Below are 27537 nucleotides of genomic sequence, written 5' to 3'. Positions count from 1 at the left end.
ATGTGAGAGTGCTCTGAAGAAAATAAAACTGGGGGAGTCACATAGCTAGTGACCAGAGGGGTGGGAGGAAGTGGAACTTGAGCAAAGGTAGTCAGGGGAGGCTTCTCCGAGGAGGTGACCTTCAAGCTGAGACCTGAGTGAAGAGGAGAAAGCAGCCGTGCGATGACCTGGGGAGGACTGGGGAAGGTGGCAGGGGAGCCAGGAAAGAGGCCCCGTGAGGAGAGGGGGTGGGTGGGGTTGGGCAAAGCAGCAGACTCCACAACGAGGCGACTGGAGCCTGAGGTGGAGCCCCTGCCTGGATCTCTGGCTCTCTCTGCCATTCTTTTTCTTTTTCTTTTTAATTTTTATTATTTATTTATTTATTTATTTTTGGCTGCACTGGGTCTTCGTTGCTGCGCGCGGGCTTTCTTTTTAATTGCAGTGAGCGGGGGCCACTCTTCGTTGTGGTGCACAGGCCTCTCATTGAGGTGGCTTCTCTTGCTGCAGAGCACGGGCTCTAGGCGCGCGGGCTTCAGTAGTTGTGGCTTGTGGACTCTAGAGCGCAGGCTCAGTAGTTGTGGCGCACGGGCTTAGTTGCTCCGCGGCATGTGGGATCTTCCCAGACCAGGGCTCGAACCCGTGTCCCCTGCATTGGCAGGCGGATTCTTAACCACTGCGCCACCAAGGAAGTCCCTCTCTCTGCCATTCTTTCCACTCTCCTGGCTTCTCCTGAAGTCAGGCCTTTGAGGACGTGGGCACGCACGCACGCACCCACGCACACGCATATACATACATACACAAAAAGCACACACACACATGCACCCACATATGCACACACGAACACACACATGCACATACATGCATGCACACACTCAGAGGTCATAGGAAGTGTGAGGGAGGCTGCAAGGAGTTTCAGTTCTATGCTGACTAGTCCAGAGCTTGTAGGAAGAGACAAACCAACAGCTGACGAGCCTCAGGCAAGGAGTTTCTGAAGTGGAGAAATAAACTTTGAGTACTTTGAGGGCTGATGTCAAAGGGGCAGAATTGCTCCATGTCTGTGGTTAGTTGAGAAAGAGCTGGCTTGAGGCAGGGGAATGGTCTCTGCATGGTCTGCAGAGAAGGCAAGGGACCCACGTGCCAGAGAAAAGGGCCAAGGGCCTCTCGCTTCCACTGCCAACCTCGCCTGGCCTCAGGCTTGGAAGCAGGTGTGACCCACTCATCACCTCTGGCAGAGGCTTGGGAAAGTCCACCAACTCTACCCATTTACTAGTTGAAATGGGGAGGTTATTTTCTTTCCTCTGGTTTAGGATTTTGCCTCTGTAGAAGTAATTTCAAATATATTAGTGATCACAATTTGTGTGAAAAGTTTAAATTCCCCCCGTTATAAACAAAGACTCTCAGTTTGGGTAAAAAATTAAAATGCAGGCATAGACTATCTACAAAAAGACGTAGTTAAAATAAAAGGCAATGGTTTTACCCCCTTAGCAATCACATCTTCCTGGGAGAGGATAGGGAGCCAGAGGACCCCCACCATTTACCATGATATCTCAGGCATGTTGACCTCTGAACCTTAGTTTCCTTATCTGCAAATGAGGATAATGATCAATCCCTTCAGGGCTGTGGTGAGGATGACTATATAATGACCATGGGAGGGACCATGATTTGCTTAATCAGTCATTTGCAACTTAGTGTGAACGTTTGTTTTTTGTGTTTTTTAAAATAAATTTATTTATTTATTTTATTTTTGGCTGTGTTGGGTCTTCGTTGCTGTGCACAGGCTTTCTCTAGTTGCGGCGAGTGGGGGCTGCTCTTTGTGGCAGTGTGTGGGCTTCTCGTTGCGGTGGCTTCTCTTGTTGTGGAGCATGGGCTCTAGGCACGTGGGCTTCAGTAGTTGTGGCGCTTGGGCTCAGGAGTTGTGGCGCACGGGCTTAGCTGCTCCGTGGCATGTGGGATCTTCCTGGACCAGGGCTCAAACCCGTGTCCCCTGCATTGGCAGGCAGATTCTTAACCACTGTGCCACCAGGGAAGTCCCGTGAACAAGTTTTTGATCCTTTCCTGAGTTGAGGTTTAGACCAGGAGAGGTGGGCAAAAGCTCAGAAGCATCTGGAGGAAAAGTCAAGGAGTGAGATCAGGGTCCAGACTTTACCTTCAGGCCTTAGAGCCCCACTGAAGGTCCTGTGGCGAGGAGGGGGGAAGGGAGGGCTTGAGGAAGTGGGGGACTGACTAATCCAACCCTGAAAGTAACAAAAGCGGGACCCCCAGGCCCAGGCCCATTTTCCTGGGATGGGGTGATTGTTGACTGTTGGTTCTGAGTCTGAGTGACACAGGAAGTGGAGGAGGAAGTGACAGCAATGGTGGAGAGTGAGGAAATTCCAGGCCTCACCCGTGTTTTAGCCTGAAACAGGATTTAGGGCAGAGACCAAACCTGTTCAACGCCCTCCTTCAATAAGCATCATCGAAACCACTTACACCAGGCCCTGTACTCAGTGCAGATGATAAAGCCACTCCACGTGGCCAGTTTCTTTGGATTCCGTTCTCTGTATTACACCAGAGATTTTTGGCATTTTACCCCACATCCAGAGTCACTAACAAGTGTACCCACAGTAAGAAACTCAACCCAATCTGAAGTTACGTTCCTTGTTTTCTGGCCTCGTACTTGTAAACTCCATTTCCACACATATTCCCCAGGTTTTTGCTGGTATTGATCAGCAAGATCTTACAATGCATTTGATGTGTCAGCCTTCTCCCAGGTCAGATTTTTGTATGTATTTCCCTGGTGAAAAGATTTGGCTCTAGTTATGGTCTCAGAGAGGTGAAGCAACTTGCCCACGGTCACACAGCTAGTATGTGGCTCCAGAGCCTGGGCGCTTAACCCACCTTTGCTTTAAAACAAGCACTCTGCTTAGAACTCCCAAAGAGTTTTGGGGTTTTTTAAAAATATTTATTTATTTATTTATTTATTTTTGGCAGCGTTGGGTCTTCGTTGGGGGCTTTCTCTACTTGCAGCAAGCGAGGGCTACTCTTCCTTGCATTGCACGGGCTTCTCATTGCAGTGGCTTCTCTTGTTGCGAAGCACAGGCTCTAGGCGCGCAGGCTTCAGTAGTTGTGGCACGTGGGCTAAGTTGTTGTGGCTCGAGGGCTCTAGAGCGCAGGCTCAGTAGTTGTGGCGCATGGGCTTAGTTGCTCTGCAGCATGCGGGATCTTCCTGGGACAGGGCTTGAACCCATGTCCCCTTCATTGGCAGGCGGATTCTTAACCACTGTGCCACCAGGGAAGTCCTCCAAAGAATTCTGGAGGGTCACGCAGTCCATCTCTCATGCTGCTGCTGGGGACACTGAGGTGGGGAGATAGAAAGGGCTTTGTCAAAGGTCAGAGGTCAGGGACTGAGCCAAGCCTGTCTTCTGCTCTGCTCAGTGCCTCCCTGGGCAAAACCAGGCCCTGGGTTCGGAGAAAACTTCCTTTTACCTGTGCAAGCTCCCTTCCCCCAGCCCAGGGTTCCCTTGACTCCCTCCACATCCAGGCTCAGGGAGAGACCTGCATTGAGCAGGGTCTCCTTGCCCCTGCAGGGAAGTTCTGGCACGTCTCTGACCTGCACCTTGACCGGGACTACAAGGTGTCTGAAGACCCCCTCCAGGTGTGCCCATCCGCTGGCTCCCAGCCGGTGCCCAGTGCAGGCCCCTGGGGCAACTACCTCTGCGATTCTCCCTGGATCCTTATCAACTCCTCTATCTACGCCATGAAGGAGATCGAGCCAGAGCCAGACTTCATCTTCTGGACTGGGTGAGAGCCGTCACCACAGCTACTCTTCCCCGGGCCACTGCCTGTGCCCCCTGCCTGCCTGGCACCCTCCCCACACCATCTCCCTTAGTCCTCACCAGCCCTGTTGCAGAGAGGATGAACCTGAAGCTCCAAGCTTGTCCAGGGGAGCCTGGGCCTGGCTGATTCCAGGGTCTGTGCCCTTGACCTTGTGTCTTACGGCCTCAGCAGAATGTGGCTCTCACTGAGGCTGGGGACACGGTCATGTCATGTCTGGGCATGGGGGGAACTCCCGGATTTTAAGTCGGGGGTGGGTGTGGGGGTCGATGAACACTGGTGCCACTCCCACCGGGGTTTGGGGACTGCAAGGCCCAGAGATCCAAATACAGGGAGGGGAGAAGGTAGGAGGGCTGAAGGTGAGCCAGCATTGGGAGCAAGTGTCCTGGTCAGCTGCGGGCCCCCCCCCGGCTGCCCTGGCCCTGGGGATCCTCAATGGTCAGAGCACTACTCTGTGTGGAGAGAGCTTGAGGGGTGATTTCAGCTCGGCCACAGAGATGCCATTTCTGCTGCTCACCCATGGATGCTGCTGGAAGTCCTCTGACTTCCCTCAGCACCCGAGGTCCTTCCTTCACTCATTCGCTCCTTCCTTCCCTCCCTCCCTTGGTAGGTCAGCCTGTCTTGTGCTCACCCCCAGGAGACGGGGGGAACAGAGATGATAGGGACCTGGACCCTCCTTCAGGGAGCTCATGGTCTCCTGCGCGACACAGACAAGGCCACCGACCATTATATCCCAGCGAGGAGAGAGGGTCACTGGGTGGATGGGGGAGCTTCACAGGGCACCTGACTCCCTCTGGCGGGATTGGGGAGGACTTGCTGCAGGAAGTGGTGAACCAGGGAGCGGGTGAGGAGGGCTGGCAGGAGCTCGGGCTTCTTGTGCCCTCCTCCAGCCTCTATGGACACTTCTGTAAGGCGGGATCAAACCCATGACGTCCCCAGCTGTCCCTCAGTGTGACATGGGAGTGATCGGAATGACCCTCAGATGGACTTTGTGGTCAGCAGGGGGAGGAGCAAGGCTGGACACTTAAGAAATGTGACAGTGTCTCAGGAGGAGCCTGGGCAGCTCTGGCTTCCCTGGGCTCAGGAATCAATCTAAGGAGAGAGTGAGATTTAGGCCATGACCCTGGCCTCCTGCTCTCTGAGGAGGGGCCCTTGGAGAAATGCGTAACATTCTAAAAGATTTGATCCCTCTGGGAAATTCATGACCCTTTAACAGAAGCATGATTTTTCTGGGAAATCTCTGGGACTTGCAGAGGTGTATGGCATTGGACAAGATGACCTCTAGGACCCTTCATAATTCTTCAATTTCTCAGAAATTGGACCTCTCCGTGAGAATTGCAGTCCCTTGGGGGATAACCTGTAGAAATTGGATGTGTTTTTGCAATCCCCTGAGGGAGAGCCTGTAGAAATTGGATGTGTTTTCTATCACACAGAATTAAATGCTCCAAACTAGAAAAAAAAAATGGAATTTTGTTCTCTCTTCGTATTCCAGGCCTGTCCCCAGGGAGGACAGGGCTAAAAGACCCCTCTTACTGCCCTAATGAAGGTATCAGAGTCGCAGTAGGACGTAATGGATGTGAGCATAGGCTCTGGAGCCAGGCTGACTGGTTCAAACTCTGACTCCACCACTGTCTAGTTGTATACATTAGGCAGGATTCTTCACCTTTCTGTGCCTTGGTTTCTTTATCTGTCAAATGGGACTAACAATAGAACCTATGTTGTAGGTTATTATGAAGAATAAATTAGTGGATAAGGGTACAATACACAGAAAGTACCCAGCACAAAGAGAGCCAGCGTGGGGTGCCAGTAGCGGTCTCAGGACGATTCAGCTAATTACCTACCCTGGGGAGTCTCTGGGCAGCTGCTGCCCCACCCCGTCGGTCCAGCAGAGTCCTCAGGCTTTAGTTGTGGGGCTCTTAGCATCCCCCAAACCTCCTTTCCCACTTCTTCCCCCACCTTGCTGCACCTTTCTAAGGTGGATCCAGGAATTTAGGTCTGTCAAACATGGGGGACTAAATGGTCCTGGGGTAGGTCCTTGACCTACCAGAGTAGATCTGAATTCTATATTCTGAAGCCAGCTCCAAACTCCTTAGAACCCTTGGGGAAACTCAGAACTCAGACACGGCTTGTCCAACCCAAGCTCCCCAGGGGCTTGCAGATGAGACTGGAAACCCAGAGCTTCCCTCTCAAGACCATATTAACTGCAACCTAGCAGCTACTACATTTTATATATATACTTTTCCCCCTTTATTGAAGTCCCACAAATACTCTGTGTGTAGGTACCATTATTGTCCCTATTTTATAGATGAGCTAATGGAAGCTCAGAGAGGTTAAACAACCAGCCCAGGGACCCACAGCCGGTCAATGGCAGAGCCTGGGTTTGGACTTTGTCCCATGTGACTCCCAGCTCCAGCCTGGTCATTCCCCTTCAGTAGCTGTCTGAGGCCCAGTTCTGCAGTCTCTTTTCTCATGGTAGAGTCGTCCCTTCTTTTCCTTGTGCCACTTCCCGAGCTGCCCGGCGGTGTTTTGCAGTGATGACACGCCCCATGTGCCCAACGAGAACCTGGGAGAGGCGGCCGTGCTGCAAATTGTGGAGAACCTGACCGAGCTCATCAGAAAGGCCTTTCCAGGTAAGACTGTGCCCCAGGTCCCCACAGCATTCCCTGATGCCCAGGCGGTGCCTGGCACAGTGGGACGACAATGGCAGCAAGATGCAGAGGAACGACCTTCACCCATGGACAACGATGGCTGCTGGCCAAGTCCCGTGCCAGGCACTTCACAGTGATTGTGTCTTACCTTCCAACAACCCTGTAAGGAACATGAGAGTTTGTCGGCCTGTGGATACACACAGAATCCTGTTAATGGTGTTAAAAAACCAAATTCAACTGAGTAAATCTGAAGATCTATTTGGCTGTATTCAACAATTCATGAATCAGGCAGCATCCCATCTAGCAAATAGAAAGGAGCGCCAGGAACTTCCCTGGCGGTCCAGTGGTTAAGACTCTGTACTTCCACTGCATGGGGCACGGGTTCGGTCCCTGGTCAGGGAACTAAGATCCCGCATGCTGTACAGTGCGGCCGAAAAGAAAAAAAAGAAAAAAAAGAAAGGCACTCCAAGGAGCTGTACAAATGGAAGGTTTTATAAACAGAAGGCAGTGGAAAAAGGAAGATTCTAGCAAAAAGTGGATTGTTTCAGGCAAGGTTACCTTCGTTTAGGGGAAGGGGTGGTGTCTATCAGGCAGATTTCCTCACTAGTGCTGACCAAGTAATTCCAGATTGACTGTTTAAAGGTCACATTCTTGGGAGAGGCTGAAACTTCAGTTAGGTTAGGTATTAACTTGGTTAATACCTAACTTGGTTTGCTGACCTGGGACTTAGCACAAGTAACTCCATTTTGGGCCTGTTGTTTCTTTTTTAATAATGGAAATGCCTGACATTTCACTGGCTTCTATCCTGACAGTTTAACAGCAGACTCACAGCCCCTTCTCAAGGCATTTACTGTTATATTTAGGCATCTTCCCTGGGTAAGTCTCACGTGGTCTCACACACAGCCCTTGCGTCTTGCTGTGGCTCTGGAATTGCCATCTACTGCCTTTAAACCATCCTGGCTGCTGGGACTTCGGGGAGATGCTGATTTCCAGCCAAAGTGCTGTTTCGTGGTGCAGTCCAAGGCCTTCAGAGCCTGGGAGAGCAGGCCAGGACTGTGAGAGATTATGGTAGCAGCCCCACGGGACTTGACAGGGAGAATGCAGCCTGGGCGCTCCATCTAATGGCCCTTGAAAATGGCTTTAATCAGGCGGTGCCAAACACAAGGTCCTGGGGGCTGAATCAGGCTCTCAGCCTGCCAGCTGGACAGCTGTGAAAGCAGACCCCTTGGACCCCCCTCCCCATCCCCCAATCTCCTTTGGGTTCCGGCACAGCTGCTTCCTCTAAAGGTCTTGGTCATGGGTCCCCAGGACCCAGATATGAAATAATGATAATAAAAATAAGTAATAGCAGCAGCAAGAACAACTATATGTATCTATGTATCAAGGGCTAAGTGTCAGGCGCTCCTATAAGAATATTATATGCCTTAGTTCATTCACTGTCAGGAATCAGACTCAGGAGACTCCAGGAGAGTGGAACTCTCTCACATTTTTACTGATGACAAATGTGAGCCTTGGGGTCAAGGAAACAGGCAAGGTTGAGGATGCAGATCCTGGTTTGAGGACATCTCTTACCTATCACTTCTACTGCCACTCCAGGAGGGGCCCCCGAGCTGCTGTTACCATCCCACATCTGTCCCCGAGGCAACCTCATTTCTGACACCTCCTTCCCTCAACCTAAATCAATTTGTGCAAAGAAGTTGCCTGGATGCTTCTAGTCTATGTAACTCAACCCAACCCAACCCAACCCAGGTATGCCTGGGCTACTTCATCTTCCAGCAGAAGTCACTACTAGGTTCAAACCAGGACACTCTCCCCCATGGCAACAATAGGTATTATTATCCCCAGTGTATAGATAGGGAACCTATGGCTCAAAGCTAGTCAGCTCCTAGGGAGGGATTCAAACTTAGATCCAACACTGAGCACTCTTTTCTCTGCTCCACATGGGGCTTCAGGAATAAAAGTGAAATAATGGATAAGAAAATGCTTTATTACTATGACCTGACATACAAGTGTAAATAAGATTTTACAGTTTATAACATGCTTGCACATTTACTGAATTTCCTAAATCCAAGATACCATTGGCTGTAAGATGTTTCATTATTTTATGTATCTCTAAGAAAAAAAATGTTCTCCGGGGAATTCCCTGGTGGTCCAGTGGTTAGGACTCAGCCCTTTCACTGCAGTGGGTACGGGTTCAATCCCTGGTTGGGGAACTAAGATCCTGCAAGTTGCATGGCGTGGCCAAAAGAAAAAAAAGCAAAAAAAAAGCTGTCCATTAAAGTATGACACAGAACTTTCTCATGGCCTCAATGGTAAGACACGTCCCACTTATAGAGATGTTAAAATATGAACACATTGGAAGAGGTGAAATGAGGCATTATCTTATTTGAGAATGGTAGCAACATAGGTCAAGCAGAACACTCCCTATCATAGAGATAAATAAGCTGAAGCAACTTGTTGGAGAAGAGGAAGGGACTGAAATTTGAGATTTTGGTTCCACGTCATGAGTTCTTCCTGCCACGTGCACCTGTGTTCCCCCCATCACAGTCACTGTGAATACTGGCCCCTGTCCACCGTGGCCGATGGTAAACACAGGTGTGCAAGGCAAACTGATCCAGATCCCAATTCAGGTTCTGCCACGCTCTATAGCTGGGCCATCCTCCGGACACTCAGTGTTCTCCCTGTGCAAAATGAGGAAAATAATGGTACCTGCCCAAAGGGTTGTTATGAGGATTAAATAAGGTAATCCCTCCATTCATTTAGTCAGTCAACAAATATTTGAGTGTCCTCTACGGGTGAGACAGCATGCTAAGGGTAGGGGATGTGGCTGTGAACAAGATACCAGGTCATGCCCTCATGGAGCTTAGGCTTGTAAGGATCTTCTGACAGTGCCCGACACATAGAAGTGGCAAAAACCTGTTACCCCAAAACTGAGTTTGCCTCTTGGTGGGTGTCAAGCCAAAAGGCACAACCAAGCCAAAGATCAGGAGAAGGAAGGATTTATTACTTGCAACAAGTAAGGAGAACACCAGGGATCTTTCCAAATCAGTGTGTCCTTGAACAGCAAAATTGGGGAAGTTTTAAGCTAAGGATATATGCATATTCATGAAGGGGCTTGAGCAGGAGAATGCAACTTAGAATTGGAGCAAAGGTTGACAGAGTCCAAGCTTTAGTTGATTGAAGTCACAAGGGTCAGCAAAGGTCAGCATCATCACTCCTTAGGTTCCAGTTGATCTCATGGTTGAGGGGGTTTAAATTCTGCCAAACAGCTCAAGACAGTGTTTCAGGCTAATCTTTACCATTGAAACAGAACTGGGAGTCTTTACAACTGATTTATTATCTTTGCCCTTGTTACTTCTCTTGCCTGATAACAGTTTGTTCTTTTGTTCCCTTAAGATCATTGTTACTGAGATCTGTTCAAGGGCAAGCATTGTAGCCAGGCTTAGATCCCAAAATGGCTTAGTCCAAAAATGGCTTCTCTTATGTCTCTGGGGACACCCTACCTTATCTGCTTATAAACCAGGAGAGATAACCTCCCTTCTCATCTGCCTTTGGGATGCCAGGGATTTGTGTTTTCTCTTAAATTAATTCTTTTTTTTTTTTTTTTAATAAATAGAGCTGTATTTAATTCTGTTGTTTATTTATTTATTTATTTACTTTTGGCTGCATTGGGTCTTCGTTGCTGCGCGCAGGCTTTCTCTAGTTGCAGTTAGTGCGGGGGCTCGTGGCAGTGTGCAGGCTTCTCATTGCGGTGGCTTCTCTTGTTGCAGAGCACGGGCTCTAGGTGTGCGGGCTTCAGTGGTTGTGGCATGCAGGCGCAGTAGTTGTGGCTCACGGGCTCTAGAGGGCAGGCTCAGTAGTTGCGGCGCACGGGCTTAGTTGCTCTGCGGCATGTGGATCTTCCCAGACAAGGGCTCGAACCCGTGTCCCCTGCATTGGCAGGCGGATTCTTAACCACTGCGCCACCAGGGAAGTTCTTAAATGAATTCTTATGGCTGCCTGTATCTATGTTAGAGAGGTGAGGTTTTCTTTCAGGCAGTCACAGCCATGACTTCTGGCTTTGTGAATAATTCCTCATGGGAATTCTACGGCCTCCTCCTTTGGCAGAGCTTAGCATTTCCAGATCTTGTAGGCTATACAGGGTAAAGGGTTTGTTAGAATCATTTTTTCAAGTAGGAATTGGAGGCGCCAGGCTTCCTCATTGGTTCAAGTTCACTCCCTGGGGTAAGCCAAGCTCATATAAGGGCAAGGCCCTGCCTTGAGCTCAGAGGAGTTTTTGTTTATTATCAAATATTTATTGAGCAACTACTACATACCAGACACAGATGTAAAATAAAAGCAGAAGTGAGGCTACTCACAAGGAAGAAATGAGTCTGACAGGCTCCCCTCTCCCTCCTGGGTTCATTCACAGGCCACATCCTCAGGGAGGCTCCCCTGACCCCCACTCCCACCCCTGTTATACACTCCCACAGCAAGTGACTCTTCCCTTTTTGTGACAGCCATTACTCAATGCCTATCAACCCTACCGCACTGCCAGGCCTCTGGGCCTGGGCCTGGGGGCCCAGGTCTACATGTTTGCATGTACTAGGTGCTCAGTAAATATTTGTTGATTCATGAATGAGTGAAACTCCCAAGGCCTTCCAGGGTGCAGCAGACCCCTTCCCTAACAGTAAGATGGATCTGGAATTGACAAGAACAAGGCACACTAAATGACCAAGTGGCTGATCATGGATCTGAAGGTTATTTGGATCTTCTAGCTTTCTCCTCCTTATCTCATGCTTCATTTCTGACCATGGAAATTTCTGCGGGGAATGGAGTTAGAGAACTCACTGCTCTTCCTTCCCAGATCTGAGCCAAATTCTGCCAGATTCTATAATGTGGTTTTCTGCTTGGCTCTGTATTTTTCCTTATCTGTGCTATAGCTCTTCCCTATTAGCTCTGATAGCCAGTGGCTGAAACTAAGCACTTTTGCATATACATTCTTATATTTTTCTTTTTCCTCCCAGATACTAAAGTCTATGCTGCTTTGGGAAATCATGACTTTCACCCCAAAAACCAGTTCCCGGCCGGAAGCAACAATATCTACAATCAGGTAGCAGAGCTGTGGCGACCCTGGCTCAGTAACGAATCCATCGCTCTCTTCAGAGAAGGTACTAACATCATTTGCTACTGTAAGGAGCACTTTATGCCAAGGTCTGATCTAATTTCATCTTCACAACATCCCCATGAAATAGGGACTGATTTTATCCCCATTTTACAGATAAGGAGACTGAGGCTTGAACATAACAAGTCACTCGGCCAAGGTCACCCAGCTTAGAGGAGGCAGACTTGGGAGTAGGATCCAGGGCTGATTCCAATGCCCATGTTCTTAACCCCACAGCACTAATGAGGATCATAAGAGAATATTCACTGAGCATTTCCTGTGTGCCCGGAACTGCCCTCAGCACACTGCTAGACTCCTTACAACAATCCTAGGTAGGGGCAGTGACCTGCAGCTCAGACCAGGTTTCTCAGCCTTGCCACTGTTGACATTTGGGGCTGGATAATTCTTTGTTGTGGGGCCGTCCTGTACACTGTAGGGTGCCTAGCAGTATCCCTGGCCTCTATCCACTAGTTGCTAGTAACACCTCCAGTTGTGAAAACCAAAAATGTCTCTGGACGTTGCCGAGTGTTCCCTTGGGGACAAAATCACCAGGTTGAGAATCACTGGTTTGGAGACACAGTATCCCAAAGTGACCTGACCTCCTCTCCTTCCTTACCTCAGTCCCTTGCTGTTGGGGCTCCCCATTGGTCAAACCCAACCAGAAGCTCACAGCACAGAAGCCCATGGATTTAACCCACAGCTCCTGGGGCAGAGAGCTGAGCAGAGAAGGGTTGACAGTGGATCTGGAGGGGCAAACACACCTCCATGTTATTCCCATTATACGGAGGAGGAAACTGAGGCACAGAGAGGTTAAGGAACTTTCCCAAGTTGCACAGCTAGGAAGTGATACAGCCAGGACTTGAACCCAGGCAGCCTGGCTCCAGAGCCTTTGGCCTTACCCACGATGCCGCTCCTATGGGAAAGATGGGAAGGGAGGATGCAAGGGAAGGAGAAGGTGGGCGAGTGAAGTGGAGGGGGACAGAGGTGTGTCTGTTCGGAGGCTGGAGACCCCTTCAGATTCCCCCTGGCTGTGATGTCCTAGGTGCCTTCTATTCTGAGAAACTGCCGGGGCCAAGCGCAGCTGGGCGAATCGTGGTCCTCAACACCAATCTGTATTATAGCAACAACGAGCAGACGGCCGGCATGGCCGACCCTGGCCAGCAGTTCCAGTGGCTGGACGACGTGCTGACCAATGCGTCCCGAGCTGGGGAAATGGTAAGGGCTCCCCACTCCTCCTCTCCCCTCCCTGGGGTCTCTTCCCGTACAAGTCCCCCACTTTGGCACAGACTCACCCACTCACTTGAGATGCCCACATCACAGAGGGTCCTTCATCAGCTCGGCACCTGAGGGGGCTGCTTCCATCCTCACAACAGCCTGTGAGGCTGGGACCCTGGAGTCCATTGCAGATGCGAGGCTCCTGATGGGCAGTGACAGTCTCAAGTCACACAGTAAGTGGCGGGGCCTAGACTAGAACCCCAGTCTCCAGAATCCAAGGCCAGCACAGCTGCAGCCACACTGTGGGCTAGACCTCAAGGGGATGCCCTGCCCTTGAGGCGTGTCCGTCTAGTGTGCTGGGCTAGCAGGCCCCCGCTGACTGACGCTGTGTCTCATCTGCCTGACCCTGCTCTGACCAGCGCATCCCAGCAGGATCTCATGGCCGGTGCTTTTGCCCCCACTACGCATCAGCTATGTTGCGAAGTGCTTTATATGGATGATCTCATTTAACTCTCATATCTCCACCAGTTAGGTGCCCTTCCCGATGAGAAAACTGAAGCTCGGGGAGGTGACACACAGCTGGTGTCCAGCTGCAGTTTGGCTCCAAAGCTCATGCTCTTAACTGCCCTTCCTACCACTGCCCGCGCCGCCCATTCTACTTCTTGCAATGGGGACCAAGGGCCCAGGCACTGTTAGCTGAGAGACTCGAGGAATGTAAGATGTGAACACACATTACCACACAGCATATGCTACACAACCATGCAAGGAAGGTTTGGTTACAGTGCCTGAGCTCTCCAAGAAGAGAAGACTTGTCTCTGAAGGATCAGAAAGGTTTCAGGAGGAGCTTCGAGCTGGGTTTTGAAGCATGAGTAGCATTTACAGAAGTGAAAATGAGAAGGGCGCTCCAGGTGGCAGGCATAGCATGGGTAAAGGCACAGAGGGAGGGAAGCATGTGGCACATTCATTTCTGGGTACAGGGAGATGCCGCATCACCTGGGAGAGGGATGGGGGAGGAGGTACCTTTGAGCCCATCTGCTTGCCTCTGGGGAGACGGGCAGGTTGTGAGAGGTAGAGATGAAAAGTTGTGGAAGGGGTCTCTGAGCCCCTGCTGGGCACCCCTTCCTCGTAGGTGTACATTATCGGCCATGTGCCCCCGGGGTTCTTTGAGAAGACACGGAACAAAGCGTGGTTCCGGGAGGGCCCCAACCAGGAGTACCTGAAGGTGGTCCGGAAGCATCATCGAGTCATTGCAGGGCAGTTCTTCGGGCACCACCACACCGACAGCTTTCGGATGTTCTACGATGATGCAGGTATCCAACCTGGAGGGCAACGGCCAGACCAACTCCCTCTTTCCCTCGCCAGCCTCTCAGCTCCACTCTCTCTTGAAAGGTACCCCCATCAGTGTCATGTTCCTTACACCTGGGGTCACCCCATGGAAAACCACGTTACCTGGAGTGGTCAACGGAGCCAACAATCCAGGCATCCGGGTGTTTGAATACGACCGAGCCACACTGAGCCTGCAGGTCAGGAGCCTTGGGTCTGCTGGGGCCAGAGGAGGAGGGAGGAGGGACCGGATAACATCACTGCCTTCCCTAGCTAATCCACCCTCTACTGACCACTGAGACTCAGGAAGGTCAAGTTACTTCCACCCTTTTAGAGCTCAGGATCAGAACCCTGGCTCTACCTCCAAATCCTGCCACCAAGTCAGGTCAATTCTTCTCCAAATTGCCCTTTGCCCTGGATCATTGTCAAGGCCTCCTACGTGTTCTCCCCTCCTCCAGCACTGCCCTGCTGTAGCTCATCTGGTACAGCTAAGGAGGGGATTAATCTTTCTAAAGCACTTCTTGTCTCTTTCCTGCTCAAAAACCTTCAGTGGCTCCCCAATGCTCCCAAGATAAGTTGGATCTCTTTGGTCTGGTATTCAAGGTCTCTCACAGTGTAACTCTCCTTGGCCTGGTATTCAAGGTCTCTCACAGTGTGACCTCAGGCCCACTGCCAGGTCTTCTCTACACTGACTACGCTGCAGCCAAGCAGGCCCCTAACTCAATGAACAATCCCACACCTCCTGGGATGTGCTTGTGATTACTGAAATGACAAAGAAATATTATTCCTTAATGTATTCAACAAAACGTGTTAAGCCTCTGCCATGTGCCAGGCCCCGTGCTAAGCTGAGGAGATACATAAGTGAACAAAAGTCTCTGCTCTCCTGGAGCTGACAGACAATAAACAAACACATAAAGTTAAGTGTGGCACGAAATAAGTGCTAAGGAGAAAAGAAAACAGGGTGAGGAGGCAGGTGGTGACAGTTACAGGGTACGTGTATATGTGTGTGGTGTTAGATGGGGCAGGGAAGTGTCACTGATAGGGTGACATTTGAATTCTGAGTAAATTCAGGGAGTGAGTCGCGTGAGCGTCTGGGGAAGGAACAGGAAAAACACGTCAGAGGCCCAGGGTGGAATGCGCTTGGTGTGTTAGGGGAGGAGCACGGAGGCCCGCGAGGCCACAGCGGAGGTCACGAGGGGAGGGGGCGAGGGGGGGTCAGGTAATGCAGGCCATGAGGATGACTCTGGAATTTTAGAAAACCACCATTCTGCTGGGTGGAGAACAGGCTGTAGGGGGCAAGGGCAGACACAGGGGGACCAATTAGGAGGTGACCACAGCCACTGAGAGGTGATGGTGGTGTGGGCCAGGGTGGCACCCGTGGGTGGTGAGGAGAGCCAGATCCTGGATGTATTTTGAAGGCAGAGCAGACAGGATTTGCTGGCGGATTGGTTGAGGGGTGGAAGAGAAAGCGAGGAGGCAACGAGGGCTCCAAGGCTTTGGCCAGAGCACCTTGAAGGATGAGGTCGCCATTTACTGAAACGGGCTCACTGCAGGAGGAGCAGATTTTGGAGGAAGATCAGAAGCCTGGCTTTCCTGTTAACTTTGGGATGTCTAAGTGGCATCCAGGTGAAAATGCTGAGGGAAGAGGCAGCTGGGTATTCAAGTTGGAGCTCCAGAAAGAGGTGGGTACAGAGATTTAATCTGGGTGTTGAGAAAGGACATTTAAAACCAGGGGCTGCAGGAGTTAACCTGGGGCCTTGACTCTAGAGTGAATGTAGATGGAGAAGAGGTCTGAGGAGTTTTAAGAGCGTGGTCCATCGTCCACACGGGCACTCAGACCGCAGGGTTCGGGGAAGACTAAATGAAATAATGTAAGGCGCCTAGCAAGAAATTGCCATCCATCCATGGCACTTCCTCTTACCCCACCTCTCCTGACTGCAAATTTAGGTGGAAAGTGTTGCACAGATAAACCCTTCCGGGTTCTAGTCCTGAAAATGCACCTGAGTACTCAGGGTCTGGGGTGTAGCCCAAGCCCCCATCAAAGCACAATTCTATAAGCTCTCTCAGCCAGGCACTCCATCCCACTGCTTTTTTTTTTTTTTTTTTTATTAATTTATTTTTGGCTGTGTTGGGTCTTCCTTTCTGTGCGAGGGCTTTCTCCAGTTGCGGCAAGTGGGGGCCACTCTTCATCACGGTGCGCGGGTCTCTCACTATCGCGGCCTCTCTTGTTGCGGAGCACGGGCTCCAGACGCGCAGGCTCAGCAATTGTGGCTCACGGGCCTAGCTGCTCCGCGGCATGTGGGATCCTCCCAGACCAGGGCTCGAACCCGTGTCCCCTGCATTGGCAGGCAGACTCTCAACCACTGCGCCCCCATCCCACTGCTTTTATATTGCGTTTTATCCAGTCTTTCTGCAAATTTTTACTGACAATCTTCTGGGTACCCAGGAGCTTGCTGGAACAGAAAATGCACAGGCCATGGGGTAAACAAGCTGGGTTCCAATCCTGCCTCAGCCACTTGTGGGACCCTGGCCAAGTGAATTAACCTCTTTAGGACTCAGTTTCGTCATCTGTGAAATGGGGACAATAAGCGCAGTTACCTCATCAGACTCAATCAGAGGATGTCTGCCAAGCATACCCGGAAACTAGTAAATGCTCAATAACTAAGAGCGGTCAGGATTACAGCTATTAGAATCTGGGGGCAAATGCAAGGTGGAGGATTGGGGGCGGAAGCGGACAGCTGCTCACAGCCGGCCCGCCTCGCGCCCCCTCTGCAGGACATGGTGACCTACTTCTTGAACCTGAGCCAGGCGAACGCGCAGGGGGAGCCGCGCTGGGAGCTCGAGTACCGGGTGACCAAGGCCTACGGCGTGCCCGACGCAGGCGCCCGCTCTATGCACGAGGCGCTGGGCCGCATCGCCAGCGACCAGGGCGCGCTGCAGCGCTACTACGTCTACAACTCGGTCAGTTACGACACGCGGGCCTGCGACGAGGCCTGCCAAGCCGAGCACGTGTGCGCGCTGCGCGAAGTGGCCTTCGACGGGTATGCCGCCTGTCTGCGCGCCCACGGCGTCGCGCCCGCGCCCCGCCTCTCGCTCCTGCTGGTGGCGCTGCTGGGCCTGCGCACGCTGCTTGTGCCGTGACCTTGGGCGCCGCCCGCTGATTGGCTTGGCTCGCCTTCCTCTTGGTAAAATGGGGAGAGCATCCCCCCCACTCCCCCCCGAGAGCTGGACTTTCCACCCTTTCCCCGGCGTCCGCAGAATGAACTGGGACGGGACAGCCGATCAGGAAATGAAGCCCCAAGGGCCCCACCAGAAGCACATTACTTTCAAGTTTCATGTTTTATCCCAAACACAATGCTCGTCGTGCATGTTATTCTGTTATTAACTTGTAAATCATGTTTAAAGTAACTCCCTTCCCCAGTTATTGAATGTTCCCCCCTCCTCCTATTCGGATAATCCGAGTAAAATGAGCTGCCAGGAAGATGCGCCTGGTTGATCCAGTGCCCTCTGTCTCCCCTGGCACACGGCCCGGACTCGGAGGCAAACTTAGCGAAGTCCCTCAATCAGGGATCGGAACGGGCCTTGGCGTTCTGTTGTTTTGTTTTGCAACAATGCAGACGTGACACATCGCAGTTCTAGCCCGGGCGCTAATCTCCGGGCCATATTCGCCGTTTTGGGTCTCCAGGAGCCTCAAATGTAAAACAAGGCGATTAGAAGCCTCCTAAGCTAAGGGCATTGCGCCTCGGACGGTCCGTCTTCGGGCTTAGCGGTCTTCGGGGCCCTCGGGGCTCAGCGGGGCTGGGGTGAGAGTTGGGGGTCCCTAGGCAGGCGGCAGGGCCAGGGATCTGTGGGACCGCTGCTACCCCAACCGCGGGGTCTACGGACCTCGCTCCTCCCCAGACAGGGCGGGACGGGGAAGTCCCGCCCCGCAGCCCGAGTCCTGGGCGGTCCCGAGGGCTGTGCCCGCCTCCTTCCTGCCACCGCGACCCTGGGCTGGGAAGGCGACCCTGGGCCGGGAGGGCGGGTCCGAGCCCAGAAGAGGAAGAGGGGCAGAGGCTGGCGGGTCATGCCCTGGTCGCCACGCGCCGCTCTCTTCTGGGACCTGGTCCTGGGCGTATTGGGCACCCTCGCCTTCCTGATCGACCTGGGCGCCGACCTGTGGGCCGCGAGCCAGTATGTGCTCAGCGGTCGCTACCTGTGGGCCGCGCTAGTGCTGGCGCTGTTGGGCCTCGCCTCAGTCGCGCTGCAGCTCTTCAGCTGGGTCTGGCTGCGCGCCGACCTCTCCAGCCCGCACGCGCCGAAGCCCCCAGGCCACTGCCTGGCGCTGTTGCATGTCCTGCAGCTGGGCTACCTGTACAGGTGAGCGCCCTGCCCTCGGGGAGAGGGAGGGGGAACGGAAGTCAACGTCACCTCCTGCAGCTGGGCTGGTAGCACAGGTGAGAGCCCTGACCCCGCGACGGGGGCGGAGAGGAGAGGACTGGGACCCCGGAGAGGAAACTAAGCCCCTTGTAGTTTAGCGGGCGCCTCTCCCCTACAGGTGAGCTCCTGATCCCTGATGAGGGAGAAATCCGGCTGACAGCCCTCAGAGCTCATGAACGGTACCCTTCCTGGCACAGCCGAAGAAACTGAGGCCCAGAGAGGGAAGGGAGGCGCATGACTTGGAGTCGGACCCTTTGGGATCCAATCCTGGCTTTACCACCTGTGTGGCCTTATTCCTGCCTTTCTCTGAGCCTCAGTTTCCTCCTCTGTTAAAGGAGGTAGTGATCTAGAGATAGGTGTGGCTGGCAGGCCTGTGGTGAAGGGCAGAGGGGGAAGCTCCCCGCACAGTGCCTGGTGGCAACAGACCTCCTGTTGCTTTTAGCTGTGGGTGGAGCCTTGGGCAAGTCACTTGACCCCTCTGGGTCTCAGTTTACTCGTTGTTCCAGAGGCTCACAGTGTCTGGATTAAATGGAATGAGACCTGTAAACTGCCCTGGTGCAGAGTAAGCAGGCAGCAAGTGTCAGCCAGCTTCATGATCAGCTGGGTCCCCTTGGAGTTTCAGCAGCCCTGACCCCCAGAGCAGCGCTTGTTCCCTCATGGCCAGTGCCTCCCACCCTGTCTTTCCCAGTTGTATTCTCCCTGAACACTTGCTCCCTGCCCCACCCCCTCACTCCCAGACCAAGCAAGAGGGCAGAGATGGGGTCTGACTCATCCATGTCCCTGGAGCCATGTAGGACTGGGCTCAGGCGGGGGCCCTCTAGACATGGGGAAACTGAAATGAAGGAGTCAGAGTCATGTGATGAAGTCAGGACATGATGTGGTCTGGGTTGGGATGGGATGGACGGAGGCAGGATCTGCTCTTGAATCCATGTTTACAGATTCTCTCCAGATCTTGCCTTGAGTCTCCAGGAGGGGGCGAGAGGAACTTTGAATGTGCAGTTTTGCCTGAGGGACTGTCCAGGCATCAATAACACGTTGGGTGAACACGAAGGGGCACAGTTATTACAGTTCTGGCAGCCCGCAATGAACCCTGAATCTATAATTACATCATGTATCTTCTGTTTCTGCTGAGCATGAGTCAGACAGACTGTACTGAGCTTTGGTTGAGAAAACGGGGTCTCTGTTTCTGCCTGTGACTAGGCTGAGGCCTCTGCCAGGGCACTGGGGGACCCCCACCCCCCAACTCGGGCCTGCTCCCTGAGTGTGTTGTCAAGTTCATCCAGGGGGAGTGACAGTAAATGTCTGATGAATGAATTTGCAATGAGTGAATGGCCTCACCTCCCAATAGCCAACTGAGATCAGTTCTGGGCGGGGGGAGATCTTAGTGCATCCTCCACTCCCCCCTCGTGCCAGTGGATCACTCAGGCCTGTCTGTCCAACCTCTGGACTCTCTTAACTCTGCCCCGTCTGTTCCCATCACTCTGGGCAGGCCTCTTAAATGGATCCCTGGGTGCTCTTTCTGTAGCACAGTAGGACCTGTCTTGCCTGTGCTCAGAAGCTCTCAGTGGCTCCCTTCCCCACAGGATCCTAAGAAATTCTTACACTTGCTAAAATTTGAGAATGATAACTTTAGGCAATTTCCTAGTACACTTTTCAGATTCAAACAGCTTTGGGTCCAAATCCTGTTTCCACTGCTCATTTGCTCTTTGGTCCTGTTTCCCCATCTGTAAAATGGGGATATTGTAAAGGAGTAAATGGGACAAGGTTTGTGATGAGCTTGGTATGGTGGCCACTGCAGAAGTAATAGCTGTTGTATTTATCCCCACTTCACAGATGAAGAAACAAGTTCAGTGAGGTAAGTCGCTTGCCCAAGGCCTTATAGCAGGTATGTGACGAGCTAGGATTTGAGCCTGTCTGCGTTCACTCGATGGGTAGGGAAGGAGGAATGCCACAGGATGCTAACTGGGCCCCTCGGGGCATCGTGTGTACCGCCTAGGTGTGTGCAGGGGCTGCGGCAGGGGCTGCTGGTGTGGCGGCAGGCGGTGCCCTCCGAGTTCGACTTGGCCTATGCCGACTTCCTCTCCCTGGACATCAGCATGCTGCGGCTCTTTGAGACCTTCCTGGAGATGACACCGCAGCTCACACTGGTGCTGGCCATCATGCTGCAGAGCGGCAGCGCCGAGTACTACCAGTGTGAGTGTCAGGCCCTCGGCCAGCCCCCCTTTTACACCTTGGGAAAGTTGCCCACAAATGTCAGAAAGGTTTTCACTCTTTTATAAAGGCTGCTTAGAAAATAGGAGAATGTCCTTTAGTCGGGCAGGTCTGTGTTCAAATCCAAAGTTATGCTCTAGCCTTGAGTTTGGACAAAGGACTCCACCTCTCTGAGCTATCAGTTTGTTCTCATCTGGACAAATAAATGGACGTAATAAATGATCCTACCTCATAAGGTTAATGAAAGGTTTAAGTGAAGTGATGCCTATAAAGCCTCGTGCCTAGTGCATAATAAATCTTAAGTGTAATTTTTACTATTTTGAAGATAACAGATGAAGTGTGTAGGGTGCCTGGTGCCTAATAAGCAACTTGTTGATCAATAGATAAATTATTGAGCGCCTTTGTACATGCAGAGTGCCTTTGTTTTGATCGAGCACCTTTGTGCCTGTCCCTGTGTTAGGAACACCACAGTGAATAAGGAGATGGACACAGCCCCTGGCCTGCCAGGACCATAGACTGTAAAGCAGGTAGTTACAGTAAAGCGTGTGGAGTGATCTGAAAAGGAAGAGGCAGGTGGCCTCATAAAACACAGGAGAGGTTTGTGCAAAGAGAAGCTTTGGGAGGGCTTTTAGGGGAGTTGCCCAAGGTCACAGGCCAGCTGGCAGCCAAGTTAGGACTCCAGCTCACATCTGATTCAGGGTCTAGCCTTCCCCTTCTCCTTCTCAGCCCTCGCACACCTGCTGCTGTACAAGGCACAGCCTCCCAAGGAGCCAGTCCCAGCTCTGCCTCCACTCTCTGCGGGACTTGGAGATCCCCTCTCTGGCCTCAGTTTCCACAGCTGTACAAGCTGGGGAGGTGGACTCAATCTCCAAGGGCCCTTTCAGTTTGCTAATCTGAGTCTGCAGTATTAATTGAAAAACAAAACAAAAAACAGTAATAGCAGCCATCACGATTGAGTGCCTGCTATTAGCCAGCACTGAGGAAAGTGCTTTACTGTCGTCATCGCTCACATTCATAGCACCTTTAGTTTGGTGCTATATTTATCTCCATTTTACACAAGAGGAAAGAGATGCCGAAAGGTGAAGTGATTTGCCCCGGGACACACAGCACTCATTGTGCACGTACCATCGGGCCTCTGTCTGTGAGTCCTGCATCCACAGATTCAGAGGGCTGACTCTATTACACCATTTTGTATTAGGGACTTGAGCATCCGCGGATTTTGAACCAATCCCCTGTGGATACTGAGGGATGACTGTTTTTTGTTTGTCTCTTTGAAGGCAGTGGGTGTCTAGGACCAGGGCTAAATGGGGACAGTCTACACTGTGTGTATGGAGGGAGTGGGGGTGGGGGATTGAGGGAAGAGACAGGTTTTTTCCCAACTTTTGTTTAGCAAACATGTATTCAGCTGCTGTTATATGCCAGCTGCTGGGGGATCCCTGGGGAGCAGAATCTGTTTCCTACCCTGAAGGAGCTCAGAGATAAGGAAATAATTACTGTGTGATAAGACTCCAGACAGGAGTGGGGTACTATAGGGGCTGCACAGCGGAGTGGGGTGGGGTGGGGTCAGGATGGGTGACTATAGGGGATAATCGAGCCAGAACTTGCAGGGTAAGGAGGAGTAGGCCAGGGGAAGCAGGGCATGGGTCTACCTAATACCAAGGGCACAGCTTGTCAGGTCAGAGAATGCGCATGCTGGCAAACTGGAGGAACATCAGCCCTGCCGAGACCCTGAGTGTGGGGTAGTTAGAAAGGCCACAGATCTGATTCCAGGCTGGGAGTGGGTTCTTGACCCATAGCAGGTTCCCAGCGAACATCTGTTGACTGAATGCGATAGGAGGGGGGCGGGGAGGAAGCAGTCTAGAGATGCTTCCAGCCCTCGTTGGAGAGCCTGGTGCTTCTAGCCCAGGATGGGCGGCTAGGAGGTGGGATAGGATCCCCACTGTACGCTTCGAGTCTTGGAAAATCAAAACCAGGGCCCAGTCTGAGGGTGGAGGGGAGTAGAGGCTGTTCCATCCGTATAACGGGGACATCCCTTTTGGCCCCGGAAGGCAGCTTCAGCTAGAGGCCTGTCGCCACCCCATGGGATTTCCTGCTTCCCTTTCTGAGACTAAGAAGGGGGAACTGGACTGCTGATTTTCAGATCCAAGAAAGGCGTGGGCTCTTCCGGGAAAGGAAGGGTTACAGGGCCCTAGAAGATGCTCAGGGTGTGGCCAAGGCCCAGGGGTGCCAGATGCTGGGTGACAGGGGTGCCAATGAGAGCATATAAGTCACACACCTTCTCATCCGTGAGAAATATAACCATGGTAGCACCCGAAAAGGAAAGGTTTGTGGTGAAGGGCAGACTCCATATGGATCCTAGCTCTGTTTGGGGTTGTGTGAACTTACTGTTCTCCAGCTGTAGTTTTCCCTTCAACAAATTGGGGGCCGTAATACCCACTTCAGCGTGGCTACGAGGCCTCCGCAGTACCCGTGGCCTCTGGGGAGTGCCTGCAGGCTGCCCGCAGGGCTCATCTGTCTCCTCTTCCTCTTCGTAGGGGTCAGCATCTGCACGTCCTTTGTGGGTATCTCGTGGGCACTGCTTGACTACCACCGGGCCCTGCGCACCTGCCTCCCCTCCAAGCCCCTCCTGGGGCTGGGTGCCTCCGTGATCTACTTCCTGTGGAACCTGCTGCTGCTGTGGCCCCGAGTCCTGGTCGTGGCCCTGTTCTCAGCCCTCTTCCCCCGCTACGTGGCCCTGCACTTCTTGGGCCTGTGGCTCGTGCTGCTGTTCTGGGTCTGGCTTCAGGGCACGGACTTTATGCCAGATCCCTGCTCCGAGTGGCTGTACCGGGCGACGGTGGCCACCATCCTTTATTTCTCCTGGTTCAACGTGGCTGAGGGCCGCACCCGAGGCCGTGCTACCATCCACCTGGCGTTCCTCCTGAATGATAGCCTTCTGCTGGCGGTCACCTGGGTGGCTCAGAGCGCCTGGCTGCCCAGCGGGTGCCTGCTGCAGAGGCTGCTGCCCGCGGCCGGCGCCTGCTTCCTCCTGGGGCTGGCTCTGCGGCTGGCCTACTACCGCTGGCTGCACCCCAGCTGCCGCTGGGAGCCTGACCAGTTGGATGGGACCTGGGGTCTGCGCTCCCTCGAGGGGCGTCAGCTGCCTCAGAACAGGCGCATGGCCCATTTGGCTAAGAACTTTTTCCCCAAAGGTAGGGATGAGGCTGCTTTGCCGTGGAAGGGAGAGGTGAATGGTGTCCTTTGAGGCAGGCTCAGACCCCGCCAGGGGACCGAAGCCCAGATGGAATCAGTTGGTAGAATATAGAAGATAAGCTCCTGATGCTGCTATGGGCCTTGATTCACTCAGCGAGCACTTGATGCCTGATCTGTGCCAGGCGCTGGAGACCAGAGTTGAGGAAGACAGAGGCCTGCCCTCAAGGATGAGAACAAGATGAGAAGGGCTGGGCCCTGGAGGGTCAAGGGCCCCAATTATGTATGAAACACTTTGGGAGGAAAGAAGAGACTCCCCCCCTTCCCTTCCCCCCAAACAAGTATAACCCCAAAGCGTCCCAGTGTTGGTATTTTTACCTCCCTGGCTACCTCTAAAATAATTGGTGGAGCTGCTGTCCCACCTTGGTTCCCCTCTCCTGGGCTGGAAGGCCCCAGGACCTCCAGGATGTGTTCTCTGGAATTCTTCCTCCCCTGCCCCAACCCAGTCATTCAATTCATTCACAAATGTTTACCGAGGGCCTTTTATGTGTCAGAAGCATCATTCTGGCCTTGGCAGATCAGCTGCCATTCCAGCTTCATCCCTTACCCTCTCCAGCTGCTCCAGAACAGGTTCTCAGGCTGGAAGCCAGGGATGCCTGTCAGCCCTGTCAGCCCCTCCAAGGCCTTAGTGCAGCTGGCCCGGCCTCTGCCCCTGCTCTCAAGGGGTGACCTTGCAACCAAGTGCCTTGTGAACCCGTGGTCTGGGCCATGGCTCAGCCCGTTGAGTATGGTTTTGTGCTTCAGGCAGTGTACTTTCTACCTCAGTCTGTGTGGGTGGAAGAGGTGTGTGTATCTGCGTCTCTGTAAGCGAGAGACATGTGTGTTGTCTTTGTTGAACAGTATTGTTAGATTATTATTAAAACCTCATGAAATCCTCTAGCCTAGTTGTGTCATTAAATCCACCGCCAAGTTCAAAGCTGCCTGGAAAAAAGGGGTCAGGGACTCAAAGTCCTCCTCTCAAAGTAGGTAAAGGTCCTGGGACCAGAGAAGAGGGCTGGCTTAGGCGAGACTTCTTTCTTTTTTTTTTTTTTTTTAATTAATTAATTTATTTATTTATTTTTGGCTGTGTTGCGTCTTCGTTTCTGTGCAAGGGCTTTCTCTAGTTGTGGCGAGTGGGGGCCACTCTTCATCGCGGTGCGCAGGCCTCTCACTATCGCGGCCTCTCTTGTTGCGGAGCACAGGCTCCAGACGCGCAGGCTCAGTAGTTGTGGCTCACGGGCCTAGTCGCTCCGCGACATGTGGGATCTTCCCAGACCAGGGCTCGAACCCGTGTCCCCTGCATTGGCAGGCAGATTCTCAACCACTGCGCCACCAGGGAAGCCCCAAGGCGAGACTTCTTAACCTTGTTTTCTAAGCGTCAGGAGCTGGTGAGCCAGTGTGGTGTTGACCACTCAGGTGGGCATCAGAACCCAGATCTGGGCTAACTCTAGTGTGTGCTCTTAGCCGGCTCTGCTGCTGGGCCTGGCGGGAGTAGGTACACCTTTGGTATCAGGAAGTGAATACACGAGCGCAGGTGAAGAAAGGTCTTTTTGCTGGGAGGTCGCTGGGAGGTCACTGGGAGCGATGCAGTGATGACAGGGGATGTGGATGTGGGCAGTGGTGTTGGGGAGGTCTGTGGTTTGGAGAAACAAGGAGCAGGGAAAGGGCACTGGAGACAGAAGGAAAGGTTCATCACCACTGGGACGGGATCCAGGGGAGTCTGTTATTCATTCATTCATCTAGTGGAGACACAGTAAACAGAATAAGTGAAAGAATATATCAGATAGTGTTAAGTGCTAAAAGAAAAATAAGGTAGGGAGCGTGCGCGTGTGTTGTAGGTGGGAGTTACGATTTTATATAGAATGGCCGGGAAGGCCTCCCTGAGAAACTGATGTACGCCCTAAAGGAGGTGAGGATGGCAGCCACGCAGATGTGCTTTATTCCAGACACCAAGTCAGCAGTGACTGGATGAAGGAGGGCTTGTAGCAGTTATACTGGCCTGGAGCCAAGGCTGACACAGAGATGAAGGTTGGGAGCAGGGAGGAACTCTGGGAAGATGACGCTGGTGCTTTTTACATACACAGAATGGTAGAGGTAGAAAGGATCTCCAGGATCACTTAGTCCAATGATTTTCAGACTCTTGCATTTCATGAACCAGTATAATGGCCAACATGGTTGCCAAGTTAATTTTAATGAAAAAGGGCAGTAAAAACTACCACCATCTATTATCTTGTCTTATGAAAGGACATATAACCTCAGAAAAAGGATCATTTTTTTAATTGACTATAAACACACATTTGCACACACACAAAAGTGGAATCATTATTTTTCTCAACTCATAGGGTATATCGAGGGTTGAGACCTCAGAGAGCAGGCTTGGCCTTTATAAATCCCTGGGCTTAGTGTCCAACCTAGCCTCAAACATAGCTTCTAAGGGGTTCACTAAAACAAATACTTGCTCTCAACTATACTTCAATTAAAAAAAAACAAAACAGGGCTTCCCTGGTGGCGCAGTGGTTGAGAACCTGCCTGCCAATGCAGGGGACGCGGGTTCGAGCCCTGGTCTGGGAAGATCCCACATGCCACGGAGCAGCTGGGCCCGTGAGCCACAACTACTGAGCCTGCGCGTCTGGAGCCTGTGCTCCGCAACAAGAGGCCGCAATAGTGAGAGGCCCGCGCGCCGCGACGAAGAGCGGCCCCCGCTTGCCGCAACTAGAGAAAGCCCTCGCACAGAAACGAAGACCCAACACAGCCAAGAATAAATAAATAAATAAGTTAAAAAAAAACAAAACAAAACTTGCTACATTTACTTTTCTCTACTTCTTCCTGTCATATGTGGAGAAGACTAGGCTCTGGGGAGATGCCATACATGCCCAAACAGATGACGCAGTGTAGTGTCTTAGGCTATTTCCCCTGAGAAAAATCCAAAAAGATGCTTAATTTTTTGGCCAAGCTCTCATCTGTATTCTCTAGATGAAATTGTCAAACGAGGGTAACACGTATGTAATTTAAAAAGCTGTGGAATTTAGTGGTCGTTTCATTTGTAAATAAAGTTTACAGAATCAAGAATTTTAAAAAGATGACAGTGATGTTACTTGTAATTAGAAATTTCCTTTGAAGATTTCCATTTTTTTTTTTATGTCAAGAAACTTGTTTTTGAAGAATAAAAAAGCTCTTGATTTGCTCATTTTAACCTGCCACCGGAAAGGTTCTTGAGAAACGTGCAGATGTTATACCTATTGGAGGGGGGAGATGGAGATGTTTACTCTTTGGGCTTAAAAACTAATAACACTCTGATACCTGTACTTCTGACCGATTAACAAGTTTGCTTCAACAATATTGTGGCTCAAAATGTGCATCTTCTGATGAAAAGATTTAATGCCTCAGAATACAAGGCAACCCCCCTCTTTTCTGGGGGGAATTAATTTGGGGAAAAATACATCTTATAGTCTGACATGTATGGTACTTGGAAGCTAGAACCCAATTCTAATCTCTACTGGAATAAAAGGCAAAAGGATTCCTGACTGTTTTCCAGACCAATGAACAGTCAGACTCACA

The 27537-nt window shown here is 51.9% G+C and overlaps 2 protein-coding genes and 2 long non-coding RNA genes across 5 annotated transcripts in view; 2 read left to right on the top strand and 2 right to left on the bottom strand.

Moving 5' to 3' along the window:
• SMPDL3B (sphingomyelin phosphodiesterase acid like 3B) overlaps positions 1-17315 on the top strand; it is a 39184-nt gene extending 21869 nt beyond the window's left edge. Inside the window, exons 2-8 of the mRNA XM_082440772.1 lie at positions 3546-3759; positions 6325-6422; positions 11447-11590; positions 12626-12798; positions 13928-14108; positions 14188-14321; positions 16897-17315. Of these exons, the coding sequence (XP_082296898.1) occupies positions 3546-3759; positions 6325-6422; positions 11447-11590; positions 12626-12798; positions 13928-14108; positions 14188-14321; positions 16897-17262 (1310 nt within the window). The 3' untranslated portion in view covers positions 17263-17315. The remainder of the gene's footprint in view (positions 1-3545; positions 3760-6324; positions 6423-11446; positions 11591-12625; positions 12799-13927; positions 14109-14187; positions 14322-16896) is intronic.
• Positions 9424-14145, bottom strand: LOC309650359. Its single transcript, XR_014257540.1, has 3 exons — positions 14015-14145; positions 12876-13000; positions 9424-10573 (listed from the first exon to the last, which is right to left on the bottom strand). It is a non-coding gene; the product is annotated as an uncharacterized lncRNA (long non-coding RNA).
• Positions 16210-18448, bottom strand: LOC309650332. 2 transcript variants are annotated; one of them, XR_014257528.1, is made up of 2 exons: positions 18317-18432; positions 16210-16689 (listed from the first exon to the last, which is right to left on the bottom strand). It is a non-coding gene; the product is annotated as an uncharacterized lncRNA (long non-coding RNA). The 2 variants fall into 2 exon arrangements; XR_014257527.1 differs by lacking the exon at positions 16210-16689 and adding an exon at positions 17479-17810 and having other exon boundaries at positions 18317-18448.
• On the top strand, positions 18188-26769 carry XKR8 (XK related 8; the record flags this gene model as incomplete). The annotated part of the gene is made up of 3 exons (XM_082440869.1): positions 18188-18480; positions 20537-20733; positions 23286-26769. The coding sequence occupies 3 exons, from the start codon at positions 18188-18190 to the stop codon at positions 23993-23995; spliced, it is 1200 nt and encodes a 399-aa protein (XP_082296995.1). The 3' UTR covers positions 23996-26769.
• Between the last annotated feature and the right edge of the window lie 768 nt (positions 26770-27537).

Source organism: Balaenoptera physalus (genome assembly GCF_965194825.1).
Source record: "Balaenoptera physalus genome assembly, chromosome: 1".
In the NCBI taxonomy this organism is placed as follows: domain Eukaryota; kingdom Metazoa; phylum Chordata; class Mammalia; order Artiodactyla; family Balaenopteridae; genus Balaenoptera; species Balaenoptera physalus.
The sequence above is the reverse complement of the archived record's forward strand: the minus strand, read 5'-3'. Positions and strand labels throughout refer to the sequence as shown.